The sequence below is a fragment of the Chiloscyllium plagiosum genome, chromosome 20 (genome assembly GCF_004010195.1).
Source record: "Chiloscyllium plagiosum isolate BGI_BamShark_2017 chromosome 20, ASM401019v2, whole genome shotgun sequence".
NCBI lineage: Eukaryota > Metazoa > Chordata > Chondrichthyes > Orectolobiformes > Hemiscylliidae > Chiloscyllium > Chiloscyllium plagiosum.
The window spans coordinates 41,160,665-41,182,025 of NC_057729.1; the positions used below are offsets into that span (position 1 = coordinate 41,160,665).

General features: G+C 40.1%; 1 protein-coding gene across 2 annotated transcripts in view; it reads left to right on the forward strand.

Moving 5' to 3' along the window:
• The first annotated feature begins 3,703 nt into the window (after positions 1 to 3,703).
• Positions 3,704 to 21,361, forward strand: part of rpn2 (ribophorin II) — a 53,504-nt gene continuing 35,846 nt past the window's right edge. For both annotated transcript variants that reach the window (XM_043710598.1, XM_043710601.1), the window contains exons 1-5: positions 3,704 to 3,803; positions 14,874 to 15,061; positions 17,568 to 17,663; positions 18,392 to 18,567; positions 20,386 to 20,461. In XM_043710598.1, the coding sequence (XP_043566533.1) occupies positions 3,791 to 3,803; positions 14,874 to 15,061; positions 17,568 to 17,663; positions 18,392 to 18,567; positions 20,386 to 20,461 (549 nt within the window). In that variant the 5' untranslated portion in view covers positions 3,704 to 3,790. The remainder of the gene's footprint in view (positions 3,804 to 14,873; positions 15,062 to 17,567; positions 17,664 to 18,391; positions 18,568 to 20,385; positions 20,462 to 21,361) is intronic.

Sequence of the window (21,361 nt, forward strand, 5' to 3'; positions counted from 1 at the left end):
TAAGCATATCAATAATTCTAAGAGGGCTCTTGTGATGCAATGGTAGTATCCTTATCTCTGATGCAGGAGGCTTGGGTTTAAGTCTCACCTGCTCCAATAATTCTAAGAGGGGACCATCAGAACTCTGGTGCTGCTGAGACTGCTAGAGCAGACAGTCATCTAGATTGTCCAGATGACTTTGAAGATGTGACTTTCTGCACTGAGGGGCAGAGTTCTGAAGCCTGTTTAGCCCTCCTCTAACATGTTATTGATCTAGGACATGCTTTTGAAAAGTCAGTCTCTTTAGGATCGACTTATCAGCAGGGGTTGGGGGGAGCAATCCAGTCCAGTAAAATCAAACTCTTTATTTTTGCCAAAAAGGCACTCAGATTTCAGAATAATGTTAAGTGACACCTTGGCATAATGGGAAAAGGTAAACATTCTATTTCTTCAAATATCCATGTAAATATTGGTTGCCAAAACTTCTGTGCAGGCAGAGTTCCTTTAAAATAGTCTTACTGTATAACTTGGCACAGAGATATAAATGGTAACAGATGTTACAGTTATACTAAGTGCAACAGATTCCTGTATTTCACCACGAACAGAGTTCTAAGTTACAAAGTAACTGGAGAATCACTTCACTGATGACTACATTTTTCGATCAAGCTGCAAGGAGAAAATATGTTTCCTTTCTAAGCTGTATTTGTCAGAAAATACATAAAAATAATATTCCTATGTATCAACAGCTCTTTCAAACATCATTGTACATACAAGTCACTCCTTCACTATTGAAAGTGTGAGGTAATCATAGAGCCTGTGACATAGGATTCATAATCGGTGAAGGGAAGGGGCTTTATGGTTTGATGCCAATATTATAAAAATGATGAAACAATTTTCTTCTAGGGATGCTACGTGTTCAATATTCCCCAGGGAAAAGTGGTGGAAATTTATAAATCTGTAATATTTTCCACAAAGCTAATGTCAACTTCTAAAATTGAACTAAAGAAATATTGAATTAAACTTGATACAAAATGTATTTGTAACTTTAACAGACATGCAAGGTACATGATTCATAATGGGAGGAAGCAGTGACAGCCTAGTGGACTTATTGCTAGACTATTAATCAAGAGAAAGTGAGGACTGCAGATGCTGGAGCGAAGAGTGTGATGCTGGAAAACGCAGCATCTGAGGAGCAGAAGAACCTACATTTCAAACATAAGCCTTTCATCAGGAATGAGGCTTGTGGCCTAAGGGGACTGAGAGATCAATGAGAGGGGTGTGGGCCTGGAAGGAAGGTAGCTGGGAATGCAATATTTAGATGAAGGTGGTGGTGAAGGAGATAGGTCAGAGAAGAGAGTGGAGTGGATAGGTGGGAAGGAAGATGGACGAAAGGATAGTTCAAGAGGGCAGTGTCAAGTTGGAAGGTTGGATCTGGGACAAAGTGGAAGAAGGGGAAATGAGGAAACTGGTGAAATCCACAATGATCCCTTGTGGTTGGAGGGTCCCAAGGCAGAATATGAGGTTTTCTTCCTCCAGGCATCAGGTGGTTAGTGTTTGGCAGTGGAGGAGACCCTGTCGGGTGGGCCTCCTCCACCACCAAACCCTAACCACACAACTTGGCCTCCTCCACCGCCTCACCCTAACCACATGATACCTGGAGGAAGAATGCCTCATCGTCTGCCTTGGGACCCTCCAACCACAATGGATCAAAATAGGGTTTCACCAGTTTCCTTCTTTCCCTTCCTCCCACCTTATCCCAAATCCAACCTTCCAACTCGGCACCACCCTCTTGAATTGTCCTACCTGTCCATCTTCCTTTCCACCTGTCCACTCCACCCTCCTCTCCAACCTATCACCTTCACCCCGACCTTGACCTCACAATTACATACCCAGCTACCTTTCCCCCAGCCCCACACCCCCTCCCATTTACCTCTCAGCCCCCTTTAGCAACGCCCTCATTCCTGATGAAGGGCGTATGCTCGAAAGGTCGAGTCTCCTGCTCCTCAAATGCTGACTGTCCAAGTAACACTGGGGGACCTGTGTTTGAATCCTGCTGTGGCAGATAGTGGTGTTTGAATTCAATAAACCTGGGAATTAAGAGACTACCAATGACCATAAAGCCATTGCTGGGAAAACCCACCTGCGAGGGCCGCGGCGGCGAGGGTGACCGGCAGTGTTTGTCACTGGCCACCCGGGTGTTTTCCTATCTTCCTGGTGGTGGAAATTGAATAAAGATTGGTGCACTTTGTGTCTTTCACTGTGTCTCACACCAAAAAGAAAAAAAAAAAATAAAAGAAAACCCACCTGCTTCACTAAAGTCCTTTATGAAAGGAAATTGCTGTCCTTACCTGGTCTACTCTACATATAATTCTAAATGAAGAGCAACATAGCTCTTGACTGTCCTCTGGCAAATAGGGATGGGGAATAAATGCTGCCGAGCCAGTGATGCCAACATCCCATGAACCTAATCAATGTTATCAATCTATGTTTTCTTTTTCTAATCAACCCGTTCAGAGATGTTATTACACACGTCTAGAGCAGATGAGACTTGAACCCAGGTTTCTGAGTTCAGGGGAACAGTCACTACCACCGTAGCACAAAAAACACAATAAGTCTTAACAAAAGCCACTGATCTTTAACATGATGTAGTTTATGGTTATGATACCAAACAGAATTGCTGCCGAAACTCAGCATTTTGGGGAGAAAGCAGAGATAATGCTTTGAGATTGGTGACACTTCATCAGAACAGCTTCAAGTTACACTTACTAGATAAAAGCATAAAACATTGGAAAATAGTAAGCCAATTTGCCCATTATGGAATCTTCTCTACCACTCGATGAGATCATTGGTTGATTTGATAACCCTCAACTCCACTTTCCTGCTTTTTTCCCATACCCCTTGTAGATTCAAGAAAGAAACTGAAAATTGTTTAGACATTAACGTCATCAAGAGGGTTGGAGAGAAAGCAGGAATATGGTTTTGAGATAGAGGATCATACTAAATGGTGGAGCAGGATGAAATGACCTACTCCTAATTTCTGTGATTCTGTCCTAATTCAGAAGCTATCTCAGTAATAAATATTTTTGTGGAAATAGGCTGTTTGGCCCAACAAGTCCACACCGACCCTCTGAAGAACTTTCCACCTAGACCCATCCTCCCAACCTATGTTACCCACGGCTAATGCACCTAAACTACACATCACTGAAGGGAACGAAACCAACATTAACACCTTATGACCTTAGAATCCATTAGAAATGAAAATTGGAACTTCCTTCCAAATTCCTTCCTGATCAATGAATGGATTGATACATGAGAGAACCCACGTGACCGTTGTCGGTCACGTGACACCTGGATGATTGACGGATCGCGGCAACCAATCGGCTCCCAACACATCCGCATCTCCGCTTGCTCGGTCAGACAATTCCCTGAAAAATAGACATTGGACAAAGACAATTTGTGCATCAGGAGCAATTCTGAAATCGACCACCTCTTTCAATTCAACACATAAAATAAAATGGATTAATTACAGGAGGAGGGGAGGAGTCCTTCTGTACCTTCGACTCCCCGACGGAAACAGGGAGCTATTTGTGATACGGGTTTACTAAATTGGTGAAAAATACTCTAAAGTCGATTAACATCTTCACTTCAAACGGTTGCAATGTTTGTATCCATGCCCCTTCTTCTCCAGCTTCCCCCCTCCTGAAGTGGATGAGTCCGCTGCCCCGGAAGCGGATGTGCGGTGGATTTGACCTCTCTCCGGGTGGGTGACCTCCTCGTTGTCGTATCCCCCGGTCCCTGAGACGCCGCGACAATGGGAGCAGCAGGTAACCCGGGGTGGGGGGAGAGAGAGAGAGAGGGGGGGTATCAGGGCGGCGGGGGAAGAGCCTCCTCCTCCTGCAGCCGAGAGCCGGGGTGGCGGCGCGGAGACACACCGAGGGAGATCAGACACTCAGTGAGGACGTGGCTCCCTCTCAGCCGCCCCCTTTTCGTCTCTGGGGGAAGAGCCGATCGGCCCCTGGGCAGCGCTGGTGCTGGTCAGGGAGGTGCCCCAACACCGACACTTCACAGTTAGATTAGATTCCCTACAGTGTGGAAACAGGCCCTTTGGCCCAACAATTCCACACCGACCGTCCGAAGAGTAACCCACCCAGACCCCTCTTCCCTCTGACTAATGCACCTAACACTGTGGGCAATTTAGCACGGCCAGTTCACCTGACCTGCACATCTTTGGATGGTGGGAAGAAACCGGAGCGGGACACACAAGGAGAATGTACAAACTCCACACAGGCAGTCACCCGAATCGAACCTGGGTCCCTGGTGCTGTGAGGCAGCAGTGCTAACCACTGAGCCACCATGCTGTACTCAGGCAGGTGCAAGAGTGGGGTGTTGGTTGTGATTCAGCCCCTGGATGGTGGTCCTCGACCTTGCCATTCCCTTTCCCTTTCCAAACTGTAAATCGCTCTGCTCCTTAAACGTAGGAGAAAGTGAGGACTGCAGATGTTGGAGAGTCAGAGTCGAAAAGCGTGGCGCTGGAAAAGCAACAGCAGGTCAGGCAGCATCTGAGGAGCAGGAAAGTTGACTTTTCTGGCAAAGGGGAATGTCTGAACTGTCGGACTCTCCTGCTTCTAAGAGATGCTGCCTTCCCTGCTGTGCTTTTCCAGCTCCACACTTTTTGACTCTGTTCCTTAAACCTCCCCAGCGGACATTTGGTCCTTCAGTTTTCTTCTGTTGTCCTCACTCACTAAATCCCATTGTTTTGTGACATAGTGGTGGTGTCAGGAGGTTTGGGTACAAGTACCACATGCCCTTGAGGTGTGTTGTTAAGTGGCTGAGCAAGTAATTTTTTTTAATAATTGGAAAATTTGAAAGCTCAGTTGGTTGGACAGCTGGTTTGCAATGCAAACTGACATTGACAGCATGAGTTCTATTCCAATATAGGCTGAGGTTACCAACTTTGCCTGAGGTATGACGACCCTCAGGTTAAACTCACCACCAATCATCTCACTAATGAGAGAACAACACCTATGGTCTGCTGAGCTTTCATCATGCCTAACTGTCCCGTCAGTCTCTTGAAATCTATTCAAGTTTAGCCCTCTCTTCCAAGCCAACTTACATTTTCGACTACTTAAAGCACCAAAATCATGATGTTACATCATGGCCTGTTGTATTAATTCCTCTTTTCTGGCCTTGGGAATGAAGGATCACGTCGTGTTCCATTTTGAATGCTCTTTTTGTGGCCAGCACAACTGTAATCCCTTCTCACCAGGTGCTCTCAGGCACTCTATAAGTGTGTGAAAAATGCTCCAAACTTTTATTTCTCATCTTTATCTTGCAAGCCACTAGTATTATCCATAACATTACTATGGCTCAGGTTGTAAGTTTGCTCGCTGAGCTGGTAGATTTGTACTCAGATATTTCATCACCATGCTAGGTAACATCATCAGTGAATCTCTGATTAAGCACTAGTGTTCTGTCCCTTTTGCTGTTTATCTGTCATGGTCTGTTGTGGTGGGTGATCTGACCTCTGGCTCCTATTCTGAGAGGTTGGTAAATGGTGTCCAAATCGATACATTTATTAATGGGGTTCCTGTTTGAATGCCAACCCTCTAGGAATTTTATGCGTGTCTTTTTTGTTTAGCCTGTCCCAGGATGGATGTATAGTCCCAGTCAAACTGGTGTTCCTCTTCATCTGTGTGTATGGATACTAGTGAGAGTTGATCATGTCTTTTGGTGGCTAGGTGATGCTCATGTATCCTGGTGGCTAGTTTCCTGCCTGTCTGCCCAGTGTAATGTTTGCTGCAGGGTATTTTGTGTATGATGTTTGTTCTGCCGGTTGTTGGTTCGGCATCCTTTAAATTCATCAGGAGCTATTTCAGTGTGGTGGTGGATTTGTGGGCTACCATGATACCTAGGTCCAGAGTAGTCTGGACAGCATCTCTGAGATGTCTTTAATGTTTGGCAGGATAGCTAGAGATTCTGGGCATGTTGTCATCTTCTTTATGTCTTGTGTAGGAATCGGTGGACTCTGCTTATTGGGTACCCATTGTTCCTGAATACGTTGTGCAGGTGTTTTTCATCGGCCTCTCTTAATTCCTGGGTGCTGCAGTGTGTTGTGGCTCATTTAAAGTTTAAACTCTAGCCACCCTGCCACACATAAAGACATCTCGGAGATGAAGACCAGACTACTCTGGCTCTAGGCATCATGGTAGCAACAACCAGCAGAACTAATGTCATATACAAAATACCCTGCAGGGACTGCAACAATCATTACATTGTGTAAATGGGCAGGAAACTAGCCACCAGGATACATGAGCACCGACTAGCTGCCAAAAAACATGACCAACTATCATTAGTATCTGTACACAAGATAAAGAGGAACTCTAGTTCGACCGGAACAATGCATTCAGTTTTGAGAAAAAAATAGAAAGCAGAAATCACCAGCAGTGCTTCGCCCAGAGGCCCACTGAAGATGTTACCCAATAGGGTGACGAAATGTCTGGAAATGAACCTTCCAGCTCAGCGAGCAAACCTACATCCACAATACATCCATCCTGGGGCAGGCTAAACGAAGACACACACAGGAGTTCCTCGAGACTGACATTCAAACTGGAACTCCGTTAACAAACATATTGATTTGGACCCCATTTACTCTCAGAATAAGAGCCGGAAGTAATATCACCCATCACAACAGACCAAGACAGCTAAATAGCAAGAGGGACAGAACACCAGTGCTTCATCAGAGGCTCACTGATGATGTTACCTAGCATGGTGTCGAAACATCTGAGAACAAGTCTACCAGCTCAGCGAGCAATCTTCTCCAAAATCACATTAAAACAGTTCTGCACCATTGTGCATGACTGTTGACATTAACTCATAGAAGAGCCAGAATAGTATTGAAGCTCACTGAGAGCAATGCCAGAGTTAAAATCTATGCAATTTATCATGTGGTTCTATTTTTACTTTATGATGCTCAACCCAATGGTTGACAGTTTTAATAGATCCTGAAACAAATTTCAGATTTCATTCATCTATTAATAAAACAACTATTTTCCATCCTATGGAATGCCTGTCTCTATTCCTACATGTACCATCATCTAGCTTTAATATATCAACACCTGAATATACCAGGCACTCTGTTTATAAACATTCTCGAAGAGGGATTGGTCAAAGTACAGCCTATGTACGAGCCTTGAATGGTATCCTGTAATTCTAGCATCTGCATCTGGCCTAGCACCCTGAAGATACAGTCAAGTTTCAGACAGATAGTGATGCAAAATGCTGATAGTTTGCATTTGATCCCTTTCCCTAGCCACAAACTACATCCCTCTCCCTGGCAACTGTCAAATTGAACTCAGTTGTTTAGAACTTTGCTATCATATTTGAACTTCCCATCACATTCATGCTGCCACTAAGACTGCCTACATCTCAAGGGAAATGGAGACATGTTCTGACTCTCTTCCGGGCGCAGTTCATCTGTAAAAGGTCTTATCCATATCTTTGATTCCTTTAGACACCTGGCCAGCCACCATTTTTGTACTCTTCATGAACTTGAAATTATCCAAAACTGTGCCCATGTATAACCTCATAGCAAGTCTATTCTCGTATTATCCCTTTACTCACTGACCTATTTTTGGCTTCAGGTTAAGCAACAATTCAATTTTAAAATCTTCATATTTGTCTTCAAATCTCATGGCTTTGACCTTCCCTGTCTCTCTAATCTATTTCAGTTCGTCAATCCTCCAAGCTATAAGTAGTCTAAATCTGGCCTCTTGAGAGTTCCTGATTTTAATCATTTTACTATAGGCACTTAGATGCTATGCTCTGAAATTCCTTTTGTACACCTCAATGTCATGCCCCCCCACCCCATTCCTCCTTTGAAGTTCATAAAATCTAACTTTTTGATGAGCCGTTAGTACTTTTATAGATGAACAGCTTGTGCTCAAAACGTCGACTCCACTGCGCCTCAGAAGCTGCCTGACTAGCTGTGTTTTTCCAGCACTGCACCTTTTGACTCCGATCTCTAGCATCTGCAGTCCACACTTTCTCCATTAGTACTTTACACTAATGCCGCCTTATGTAGACTGTCAATGTTGCTTATAACATTTCTGAAGCACATTGTGGTGCTTTATGTTAAAGGGGTAAGAAATTTTGCAGAAATGGGCAGCTCACTGGTTAGCTCTGCTACCTCACAGCACCAAAGTCCCAGGTTCGAATCCAGCCTTGGGTGACTGTGTGGAGTTTGCACATTCTCCCCGTGTCTGCGTGGGTTTCCTCCCACAGTCACAAAGATGTACAGGTCAGGTGCATTGGCCATGCTAAATTGCCCATCGTGTTAGGTGCATTAGTCAGAGGAAAATGGGTCTGGGTGGGTTTCTATTCGGAGGGTCGGTGTGGACTTGTTGGGCCAAAGGGCCTGTTTCCACACTGTAGGGAATCTAATCTAATCTAATCATGTGTGCTATTTTGAATGATAATGGAATAATATGGATCTCTGTTCCAACCTCCTAATATTTACAGCAAAATGCTGAAGTTACAATTTTATTATGAGTTTTTGTTTCAGGTGTGCTGCCTTGCAAGGTTAATATTTTCTTTCCACATGGTATTTCACATCAAAATGTTTGAATCCTTCACATTGGACTTCATGTTTTGAAGTGTATTGATGTATCAGCATGGTATCAGTTTCAGTGGTTATGAGAAGAATTCAATTTGTTAATAATATTAGTTTGATGGGGAATATTGGCCAGAATACCAGGTGAACTCTTTGTTTTTCCTTTGAATGGTGCATTGGAATGTTTTTAACTGAGCTACCTGGTGAAGAAGCACTTAAATTGGTTCCTTTAACAATGCAATACGTTCTTTACTACACTGGAGTGTTTGCTCGTGTCAATGGTTTGTGCGACACCTCTGCAGTTGGATGCACTTCATTTCTGAAGGACAATGTAAATTTCTAAACAAAAGCAGAGAATATTTGAAGCAAAAACAAAGTAACAATACTGGGGGTATTGTCTGGCATGAATCTTGGGCTTATTGTTGACCAAAAATAAACTAGAACAGGTGCAGCAGTAGTGGTTTTGAGAGCAATTTAGAAATTGTGAATTTGTGGTGAGCAGTTCAACATGCATCCTGTGGATAGTGCACCAATAACTTCCCAAATGGTTTCCATCTCTCACCCCATTTAGAGGCTTGAAATTGTCTTAACCTCTTGATGTGAATTGAGAGACTGGGTCTGGGGCAATGAATAAGACGTGAGAGAGTGAAAGGATTGGAGATGGGACTCTATAGTGGTCATTGCCTTCGAGCTTGCAACTTTGCTTGGGGTCCGGACTCTCACTTCTTGAAGTCCTGTCGTACACACTGTTGCCATTCTGTACAGGTGGTCAGAGGAGTGTGTCTTTAAGATGATGTGCGGAAGCTAACCATCTCTTCTCAATCTTAAAACAGCAGTGGCATTGCTAGATTCTCCCTTGTGCATTTGTTGACCAGAACTGAACTAGAATAGCCATATAGGTAAGGGTTATGACAGCAATATAGAAGTTGTGAATTTGAGATGAGCAACTCCTGTCTCCCTAATCCCCCTCCTCCAACTACAGGACCATAAAAGAATACTCTCCGCTTGTCTGCTGAATCCAACTCAAACAACACTCAACTCAGCACCATCCCTGACAGAGTAGCCAAGTTGATTGGCACCTCAAGCATCACTTTAAAATTCACCCCCTCCACTACATGCACATAGCGGCAACAGTGTGTTCTATAGGGATTCCCAAAGTGGACGTGGAGACTCCAAAGTGAGTCGCAAGATAGTATTTGCAAAGCCACACTTCTTTGAATTTTACCTGTGTTTAGCTGAGCTGTATTTAGGAATTGCATTATTCTGTGTCTTTACATCCAGTATTGATGATCTTTGCTGATTTTTTTTTTTAACATACTAATAGTTTTCTAATATTATTTTTGCCTAAGCTACGTACAATGCCAACTAACTTTGAGTTGCTGGTAGATTTGGACAAGGTTTTCTGTGTTCTGTGGTTTCCTGCCTACTGTCCTTGTCCATGCTTGAAAAATGGTGTGTCTTAATCTATATTGAGAGAAATGTCTGGTCCTTACTTAAGTAATTTAAAGAAAATATTGAATAGTTGAAGCTTCAGCACCAGTCCATGTGAAATGCCACTTATTAGTTCTGCCTATTAACCCATTTTTTTGTTGCCCTGCAGTCAGCCAATTTCCTAACTTCCCAATTCCTAATTTCCTTCCAAAACGTTAACAAACATTCTTTTATGAGGAACTTCATTCAGTGGCTTGAGGAAATCCATGCAAATAATATCTATAGATGCTTGCTTGTGTGCATTCCTTCAGTCACCCTTATCAAATGAAAGTTCTACCAAATATTCACCAGATTGCTTACAAGTCTGATGGCACTGTGTCTTTTCAAGGTGACTCTTTCCGTAATTATACACTTATCAATTTTCACTTTCTTGAGAATAGAAGATAAAGGATGGGACGCAGAAAACAATATTGTGTAATAGTAGCCAATGAGTGGCAGTGTGTATAGCATTTATCCAGTCGAATATTCCTAAACACTATTTGAATAGTGACTGAAAATGAGGTATTTTCTGTTAATTAAAGAGCAAAGTATCTGTGAATATTCAATTTCACAATCTTAAAAACATGGAATGTATGAACCAGGAGTAGGCCATTTAGCCCTTTGAACCTGTTCCACCATTCAATACGATAATGGCTGACCATCCAAGTCGGTAACCTGTTACTGCTTTTGCCCATTCTCTTTGGTCCCTAAAGCCCTAACTATACCTAACCTCTTGGATATAAATATTTCTTTTACACTGATAAAATTAGAATGCCAATACATACTCAGGTTTTTAAGACCAAAAGTTGAGTCGCAAGTAGGGTATTGACTTTTACAGAAGTATTACTTGAACGAGTTGAAATCCATGCAGATTAGAGGGATAACTGTTATCTTAAAGCATGAAAAATATTGTCTAATTACGAGTCAGCTATGCCATGCTTTTAAGCAGTAGTAGCTATAGTCTAGTTTTCTTCAGTGTGATGAGGGCAAAATTGCATTCAGTCATCCTATTTACAGTTTATGCCTACAGATAAATATTCAATTCAGTCTTAAATTTTCAATAGTTGTGGTGCCATCGTCTCCCATCAGCCTCTTAGCTGAGCAGAATAGCTCGATTAGCGACTGTTCTCTTAATCTTCCCACAAAAAGCTTGCCAAAATACTTTACTTTCAAATAGTAATAAATTGTAGTCTGAATCACAATAGCAGAAGATAATCTGAAAAAAATATTTTTGTTTTCAGTTGTATTAACAAAATGTTAGCCTCCGTTGATACTTTAGTTTCTGTGCACTAATTTTTTTAAACTAAAACTGCATACAAATTTATTCATTGTTATCATCATCACTTTATTTGGGAAAATTTGTAAATGTTGGTCTTCTGTCAATGCATAAAATTGTTTCCCTTCATAAATCTGAAAAACCGTTCAAGGCTGGTTTTTGCTTTTTTCTTTGCTTGTTTCAGGGCAAAGATTCAAAGAGGTTCTTAAGCTAAGAATCCATTCTGTCAAATTTCATTGACATCGTTTGCAGTTGAGTTTAGCGTTGTGCATCAGCCTAAGCTGTGTACAGCTGCTTGCAATTTCTAACATTCTTCTCTGATATCTTGAATTCTCTAACTGCTGCACAGTTATTTATCGGCAAACGCAATGACTTGAATTTTGAATTGGATTGTGTTTCTGTTGTTCCTCCCATATTATCAGATGATATGCATTTGTCAGGAGCGTCTCTTCAGTGGAACCAGAGAGGGAAATAATAAGAGTTGCGGAAAAGTACATAATTCAAGAGAGCTGGTAGATATGACCATGATTTCAAGCGATTAAAATGACTAATGGTAACAGAAAGCTAATCAGAACTTTGGTTGATTTAGAGGGTGGGATTGAAGGAGAAGCAATTTCAGACCTTGAAACTATTTGTGGTACAATATCTGATGTCTTACTAGCATCCTGTGTCGAAATGGATATATAATCGTTGATATTTTTTATGTCAACTCCGTATGATATGTGAAGCATGGTACCAGAAAACATTGTAATTAAAGTATAGGTAATCTAATGACTATAATATCAGGGATTTGAAATTGTCGCAATTTCTACTGAAACAAAAAAAATTAATAATCACATCATTCCATCCCTCAGAAACTGTCACAGATGTGTGCTGGCACAGAAGGAGGCAATTTGACCTATCGTATCTGCTCAGGTTGTCTAAACGTGCATCGTGACTTAGTGCTATTTTCCTGCTTTTTCTCCATGTTCTTGATCATTGCTTCTATTTAAATGATTATCTAATGCCCTCTTCAATGTCTCAGTTGAACCTGCATTCACCACAATTTCAGGCATTCCACATGGTATTTACTCACTGTGTGAAAAAGGTTTGTGCACTTTCCATTAGCTTATTTTGCAAGTCACTTTAATTCTCAGTTATGATCCTTTTTACACACAGGAACAGTTTCTCCCTACCTTCTGTATCCAGGCTTACGTGGTCTTTTAAACTTCTTTCAGATCTACTCTGCTTGGCTGCCTTCCTTCCAATTTTCCCTTATAACTCAACTGTCATCCCTGGAACCATTCTTGTAAATCTTTTCCACATCATTCCACTAGCCTTGTTCCTAGAACTATACGCAACACTGTAGCTGAGGTCCAACAGGCATCTTATACAAGTTCCGAATCGACTCCTTACTCCTGTGCTTTATGCCCCTCTTCATAAAGATCAGGATACTGTATGCTTTATTAGCTGCTCACTCCACTTGACTTACCACCTTTAATAGTTTGTACATATATAAGCGCAGGTCCCTCTGTTCTTGCACTCACTTTAGAATTATATCCCTTATTTTATATTGTCTGTCCATATTTTCCCTACCACAATACAGCACTTTACTCTTTGCACCAAGCTACCCACTCCATCAATTTGACTGTATTGTTTTGAAGTTCTACACTGTCGTCACAGTTTATAAATGTTTCAAAGTTTTGTATAGTCGTTAATATGAGGAAAAGCAAAAGTCCCAATACTGGGGAACACTACTTGCAAACCTTCCTTCAACCTGTAAAATGACCATTGACCATTGCTCTTTCTTTCCTATCACTCGGCCAATTTTGTAACTACATTGCAACTGTTTCTTTTGTTTCATGAGCAATAACTTACAAGTCTGCTGTGTAGCACTTCTCAAATACCTTCTGGAAATCCATGTGTACCACATCAACATCATTATCCTAATCAACCACTTTTATGGCATTTTTTTTTAAATGTCCAAGTTAATTAAACGTGACATTTCCTTTTAGAAATCCATGCTAGATTTTCATAAACGGGCCATCTTTTTATCATCTGACTACCAAGAGATTTTGAGAGATTCCCATTAACCTATTCAGCAATGTTATTACACACCTCTGGAGCACGTAGGACTTGAACTTGGATCTCCATAGGTATCCAAACCATCTTTTTCCACGTGACTACTGGTTCTATCTTAAGTAATTGTTTCCAGATGCTTCCCCCTCATTGAAGTCAAATTGGCTGTCTTAAATGCTGGACTTATTGTAATAGCCTCTTTTTTTTTGAACAATGGTGTGATTGGAAAACTAAACAATCTTGTGACGCATGTGTTGAGTGTAATGAAGATTGTAAGATTATGGCCAGTGCCTAGTTACGAGGATCAATGTTTATATGAAATACAAGAAAGATAAAGGAAATTTTGACCTTTACACAAAATTGACTATTATGTAGATGTTAAGGTTAGTGTAAATATGTACAGTATTTTAATTGTAAGTATGAGTGTTTAATGTGTTACTGGTGTCTAGACATAGGATCTGTCATTCTAGTGCACTGACTTGGATGCAATCCTCCCTGATGTCATAGTGAAAACTGATGCATAGCTCTCTAAATAAACTTGATTTGAATTGACTAAATAATATCAAGTAATTGAATATTTTTATAATTTGTTCGTGAGATATGGGTGCTTGCTGGCTTACATTCTCCAGGGCAAAAAAAGACTAATATATGATGTAGGGGCACTTATGATGCTATTAGGAACAGAACCTAGAGATTAGGGTTGATGAGTTTAATTGCTTCTTTCTGGATTGCCTGCAGACATACTGAAGTTCAAATTGTGTACAATTCTTTTCAAATCTGTTAATTTTTTTCAAATCTTGCTGGCATACAGATAATGTACAGGGTGCAAGAAATTTCAAATTTAGCTTCTTGTCAATAAGTTGCAGAAGGTTGCACAGTGGTTAGCACTGCTGCCTCACAGCGCCAGAGACCCGGGTTCACTTCTCGCCTCAGGCAACTATCTGTGTGGAGTTTGCACGTTCTCCCCGTGTCTGGGTGCTCCAGTTTCCTTCCAAAGTTGTGCAGGTTAGGCGAATTGGCCATGCTAAATTGCCTGTACTGTTGGGCAAAGGGGTAAATGTAGGGGAATGGGTCTGGGTGAGTTGCTCTTCGGAGGGTCGGTGTGGACTTGTTGGGCCGAAGGGCCTGTTTCCACACTAAGTAATCTAATCTAATCTAAACTGGCCCTCACAACCGCAAATTTCTCTTTTTGTCCAGTTTCACTGTTCAGTTTTTTTTAAACTCCTGTCATAAATAGAACACTGAGCAGAACTGAGAGATCTTCAGTTGTCAAAAGAATATTTGTCTTCTGGTTTTTTTTTGCTGCTGGTGAATGATGTCCACATCAGTCAATTCTGTAAATTCAGGGAAGCCCAGGATATATCTATACAATGTGTTGTTTTTATTGTATGATACTCAGTTGTTGTTAATGTGCTTCAAGATAATGAATATTACAGATGAAAAAAAAAGTTATGTTATCTGTGTTTTTTTCTTATGTTTCAGGTACAGGGACTCTGTTTACCTTGGCTTTGTTAGCCATTGCACAGGCCGTCACTGTTAAGCACTATTTGTCAGATTCTGATATTGAAAGATTAGCACAAACTTTAAAACAGCCTTATTCTAATTTGGAGAATGCCTATTACACCATAGTTGGTTTGCAAAAGCTTGGGGATCAAGTACCAGATGAACAGGTAAGTAGTAATAAAAGGGAATGTATAACCTAATTCAGTTTCACTAGCACGCAATTTATATTTATGCAGTATCTTTCAACATTGTAAATTATCCAAGCCATTGCACAAGAGCATAATAAAATGGTTTGACACTGAACCATATAATGAGACACACACTCAGATGTCCATAGGCTTCATCAAGGAGGTAGATTTAAACAACTATCTTCGAGGGAAAGTGGGACAGAAATGTTTAATATAGAAATTCGAGTTTAAATCCGAAAGTACTTGAAGAGGCAGCTACTAATGGTGAAGTATATAAAACTGAGGTTGCTCGGGGCGGCCAGAATGAGATGTGTACACGTGTCTCTGAGGGTTATGGGCTGAAGGAGATTAATATAAGGGAGGAATGAGGCCGTGAGCTTGTGAATAAACATGAACATTTTGAAATCAATACTTTCGTTGACCAGAAGCCAATGCGGATCAAACATAGGATGAAGTTATGTCTAGAGGTAACAAAGGCATAATGAGAGTTTCAGCACTATTGAGGTGAGGTGAGTAAAGTTGGACAGTGTTACAGTGATGTCAGTAGGTAGGTTAGTTGGCATGACAATGTGTTTGGACATTCCTCTGTGGTCAAATATGAACCAATGTAGCAAACAAACTGGTTTAGCCTCAGGCAGAGGGAGCAATGCAATGGTAATTTGAGAACATAATTACAAGTGGCGATTATTATCAATGGCTTTGGTCTTCCATATATTTATTTGAAGGAAATCTTTGTTCATCCAGTTCTGGATGTTAAATCAGCAGTCTGATTCTTTAGCAATAACAGAGCAGGTGCCTCCTCTTGTAATCTTTGGGTTGTCTTTGAATTATCTCGACCCTTCTCTGTGGATGTGGTTACACCATCTGCAGGTGTGATATCAGCTTTCATGTAAAGACTGATTGCATCCACCTACTTTATCCCTATAGAAACCCTAAATGCTTCCATCATCTTGTCTTGCAATTATTGGATGTGTGTATTCTCCCTTTCCCTCTATTTATTTTTATTCATATGTGTTTTCTGTACATTTTACCTGTATGGATAAAGTTGATGCATTTAGTCAGATGATAAATGGAGATGTGGTGTGATATTTTGGAACACCAGCGTTATGTTTTGAGTTACAATTCCCAGTTTAAAAGTCATAATAGGTGACCTGTTGTACCCAAGAACTAACCAGTAGGTCTAGTGTGTTCATAACAGAATATGCAGCTGGATAAGATATTCTGAAGTTAGCCATTTTCCATCATTGTCCATTGATTTTGAGTATGCCTATTCTGCCCTGTTGCTGCTCCTAACATTGAAGGCTAGGAAACAGATGTCTTATTTTTAAAGAAATAGAGGGATAACGTTTTCTCTAGAGTCATAGGTGTTATTAACAAAGCATTTATTACCTATCCAAGGGGCCACCTTTTGAACCAATCTATGCAGTGAAGATACTCTCATGGTGATGTTGACTGGAGAGTTTTCAGATTTTTGACCAAATGACCATGAAAGAATAAAAATGTGTTCAAGTTGGGAGTATGTGTAGCTTAGAAGTAATGGCACTTCCATGTGCCTGTTGTCCTTGTTCTTCTATGTTGCAGGTTTTGTCAGCTCCAAGTAATGGTGGCAAGCCAACCCAAGTTACGCCGCAAACACTTAGAAAATCTCTTAAAATGAATTGTTGAATTCACATTTTTCTACCACTAGGTGGCTATTGCAGAATCATAACAGGGAAATTTGTCCAACAGTTGGAAAATGAAGTATTGCAGATTCTCTTAGGAATAGGTCATTCAGCCCTTCGAACCTGTTCCACCATTCATTAAGATCATGACTGATCTGTGGTCTAGCTTGTCTTTGACTTAAATCCCTTAACACCTTCACTTAACAAAAATTTATTTATCTCAGATTTAAAATTAACAACTGATCCAGCATCCACTGCTATTCATGGAAGAGACTTCTAAACATCTACCTCTCTTGAGTGTAGATGTGCTTCAAAATATTGTTTGATCCAATATGTTAAGGATTTTCCCATCCTTTAAATGTAGTGCCAAATGATGAGGAGAAATAAGGAAGGTGCCAAAGGTAATGAGAATTTAAAAGCTTGCTTACATAATCTGTATTTAAGGAAAACTGATTGGCTTCAAGAATAGAACATCTTTTGTGAGGCCGTAAGGAATTTTGCCAATCTAGTACCTTTAACAAATTTGACAAAGTTATGTAAAAGTAGAGGTTTGTAGTTTGTCCATGATTACATTTTAATAATTTGGTTTTGTTTTCTTATCAATGTGAAGATTAGTCTTGGAAATTAGTCAGTTATTTGTTTTGCTGCATTACACTCAGCAGAATAGTTCTGGAACAACCGTTTGGAACCACAGTGAATGGATTATTCCATCAGTTTGTTAAAAAAAGTGCATACGCAATTAACACAATTTTTTGTTGTTTCTTGAATAGAAATAATTGTATAACTAGCGGAAGGTGATTTCTGGATCTCTTCTTTTCTATCAGGTCGCTTGCAACTTTTTGAAATCGCAAGTAGACTCCAGAAATGTTGACTCCCTTTTCTACGCTGCTGAAGCGAGTCAAGCCCTCTCGAATTGTGAAGTAAGTTATGCAGAAAATAACTTACGATGAATTGTTTTATTTTGCTATTATGCTTTGAAAAACATATTGAAACGTCGACTCCCCTTCTCCTCTACTGCTTGACATACTGTGCTTTTTCCAGCTCCACTCTTTATCCATGCTCTGCCCCACTCCTGTACAGGTTGCAAAACCTCTTTCCACAATTGATTTCTGTCATGAAATGGTCATGTTTTACTGAAGGGCCTGTATGAAAGCACAGAAGTGGTAGTAATACAGGAAATCTGATTGTTTTAAATAGCATTTGTACAAACATGTTTTAAGCGCTTATACAAGTTTGATTAGCTGTATGTATCTGCAAGATTTAATAGTACGTGATAGAAGCTTCATGATACTAATGCTGCCAGCTTTATATTGAGCTACCTCCATGATATTTCTGTAGCAATAGAATGTTAGTACAACTCTGTCCAGCATGGACTATTGTCATATACAGTAGTGTAGTGAAAAGGATGTCACAGTATTCTCTTGTTTAGGACAGCGCTTCAATAGTATTTTTATGTTGAAGTGCAGTCCACAATCTAAAATGCAGCTCGTTTATTTCATAGATGTGTGCATCTGTCCTGTTGAGCTGTGGAAAACAATGGTGTTCTATGAGAACTGACAAGTGTAAGAGGTTACAACTATGAATGACAGTGCGACAAGTAGGAACGGCAATTAGCAGCTGCTTACTTTTGTCTCAAATGCATTCACAGATTAAAGTCAGCAATGAAACTCGAGATCTTTTGTTGGCAGCTGTGAGCGATGATTCTTCAGTTACCCAGATTTACCATGCAGTTGGAGCTTTGAGTAATCTTGCTCTTCCTGTGGCATCTCGGGATGTTCTTGCAGCTCTTTCTGCTCACCTATCTAAAGATGATGGATCTTTGGGGTAAGGCTTTCCTTTTATTTCAGTTATTGGTGAGCTCTAGAAATTTTTCGTAATTGATTAATTTGAAATCTTTGTGTAAATCAGTGCTTTTACGAATCAGTTCTCAGAAATCATACTAGTATGTGATCAAGAGTCCGTATGTTTTTAACTACATTGAAATAAGCTACATATGTGCACGTTTTTAAAAAAACAACAATGTTCTTAATACCTAGGTAACCTTAGAGTCACATCAGAGGTTTTGCTCAGTATGACTGTAATGAAGGTGAAATGTGAACTTGAAGGTATAGAGAGACAGAGGTCTGTAGCCCTGACCCCAGGCAATTGAATTCCTGAAGCCTAGGCAATTCAGCTGTAATTGTGCTTTTTTTAATCCCTGGTTTGTCCTGGAAGTGGGTTATTAAATACTGTTGTCTTATTGGTCAGTAGTCCAAAATTAGATCAGTGAGGTCTGTATTGAAATAAATGTAGCTGAATAAAAATACATCGATTTAAACTTTATATACATCTCCTAACACCCAGTGGTGTATAAAGATGATGTTGGACATTCCTGTTCTTTTGCATCAGACTAAGCCCCCTCAAAATACATTAAGATAACAGAGACCCTAACTTTTTCTTATTTTATATTATGGAAACAGGCCCTTCGGTCCAACAAGTCCATACTGACCCTTCCAAGAGTAACTCACCCAGACCCATTCCCCTGCCTTATTTACCCTGACTAATGCACCAAACCCACACATCCTGAACACTATATAGGCAATTTTGGTGTGTACAAGTCACCTAACCTGCACATCTTTGGACTGTGGGAAGAAACTGGAGCACCCGCAGCAAACCCACGCAGACACTGGGAGAACATGCAAACTCCACACAGACAGTCACCCAAGGCTGAAATCGAACTTAGGTCCCTGGTGCTGTGAGGCAGCAGTGCTAGCCACTGAGCCACCATGCTGCCTTAAATGTTAATGTGCATTCCAGATGCAATTAGATTAGTCAAACTAGTTGACTTTAAGCAAATCGCACTTTGTATTTTAACTGTAGTGTAAAAATAGTCAAAAGAAAAGAATTGACTTAACTGTTACTCTATGAAAATGCTTAACAAAATAGTATGTTGACTAATTAACTGTTCCAGTGCAGTAACATCCCATTAACGCACCCTTGGCAAAAGCAAATTCAATAAAATAGATTGTCTCACCTGCAATTTTAGCAGAAAGCGAAAACTAAAAATCCTGGTTCTGTGGGAGCAGTCACACATTTAAAAAGAAACAGAGAAACTACATGTCTTAAAGCCATAATATTGTAAACTTCACTTGGGAATACTGATCAGAGGTTGCAACTGTAATTAAAATTATAGAGAAAGTTGTGCTATGCTTTACTTAGCTGCTAAATGATAAAGGTATCTGAGAATGATGGAAAACGTCTTTTTGTTGAAAGGGACAGTACAAAAAGTGCAAAACCAAATCATAATTTTGTGATCTCAACCGGAGTCTCAATAAAATGAGTAACCTCAGATCATTCCAATCTTTTGATTTTACAGAAATAATGAGATTACAGATACTCTGTTAGTATAATCTGATTATTCTGGTTTTCATTTACCAGTACATTGTGATATAAGATTGTCGGGCCGTTAAATGAAACTTCTTCTGATCACCTTTTCGATGTGAGATTGCAAATATATAAATAGACATTTCTGGTTACATTTGCCATGGTAACAATCTTATGAAAATAGTTAGGGATGCTGACTATAATAAAGTTAAATTAACATATATAGGAAAATGGACCTCTTACAATTAACATCCCTGAATGTGGTGTTATTTCTTACAGAATTATCCATGCATTGTTTGCTGCTTCTTACCTATCTCAGCAGGCTGATCTAAGGAGCATTCTGGAAGAGATTGAGGTATGTACCTTTGTTTCAATGCTGGATGGAGGAAAAATAAGGTTGTCATTGGTGATGAGAGGGATTGCATTTAGGTTTTAGAAAAATTGTTTGTTTTAGAATGAAACATTCCTGCTTGCAGTATAGATGGGATCGATGATTAACTTTCATCTGCAAACATTAGAGCAGAGATTGCAATATTACACATACAAATTCTAAAGCAATTATCATATTACCTGTATGCACAAGTGTGAACTTCTGACCATTTGGATAAAGGTAATTCGCAAGTTTTGAGATTTTTTATAATTGATGTATTTTATTTGGGCAGGGATAACCTTGGTTTTGTTTCAAAAGTATTATAACTCTTGGACAAAGAGTTGCATGTTCCTGTGAACTTCGGAAATTACTTTATATTCAATATTACAAATTCCAAAAAAAGTTTCTCCTTTTTTAAATGTAACTAAATTTATAAATTTGATCAGTATGACAACTGTGTGCTTCACCTAAGGCAGAATTTATGGCATGCTGTCATTATTATACCCTTGCAATATAATGCATTGAGCAGTTTTCCCTTTCGAGTAATCATGTCCGAGATGCTCCCATGTCCTAAGATAGTCCTAAGATAAATTCCAAATTGCTGTCACCTTACTTTTCTTAAATATAATTTGTAGTTCTGTTGATGGGAAAACAAACTAGTGGAGCTCCCTTAGCACAAGGTAATCAAGCCTCTTTATTTTAAAACTGAAAATTGGCTTAAGTGATTCACAGGTTGGCGTGGACCTTTTTTAGGCTTTACTGTTCGTAGCCTACTATAACCTACTTAACCATAGATTGAAGTTCAGGTTGTATCCTTCACAAAGGACTGGGAAGCAGAGTGATGTCAAAGTTGCTGGTTCAGTTCCCACACCAGATGAGGTTACC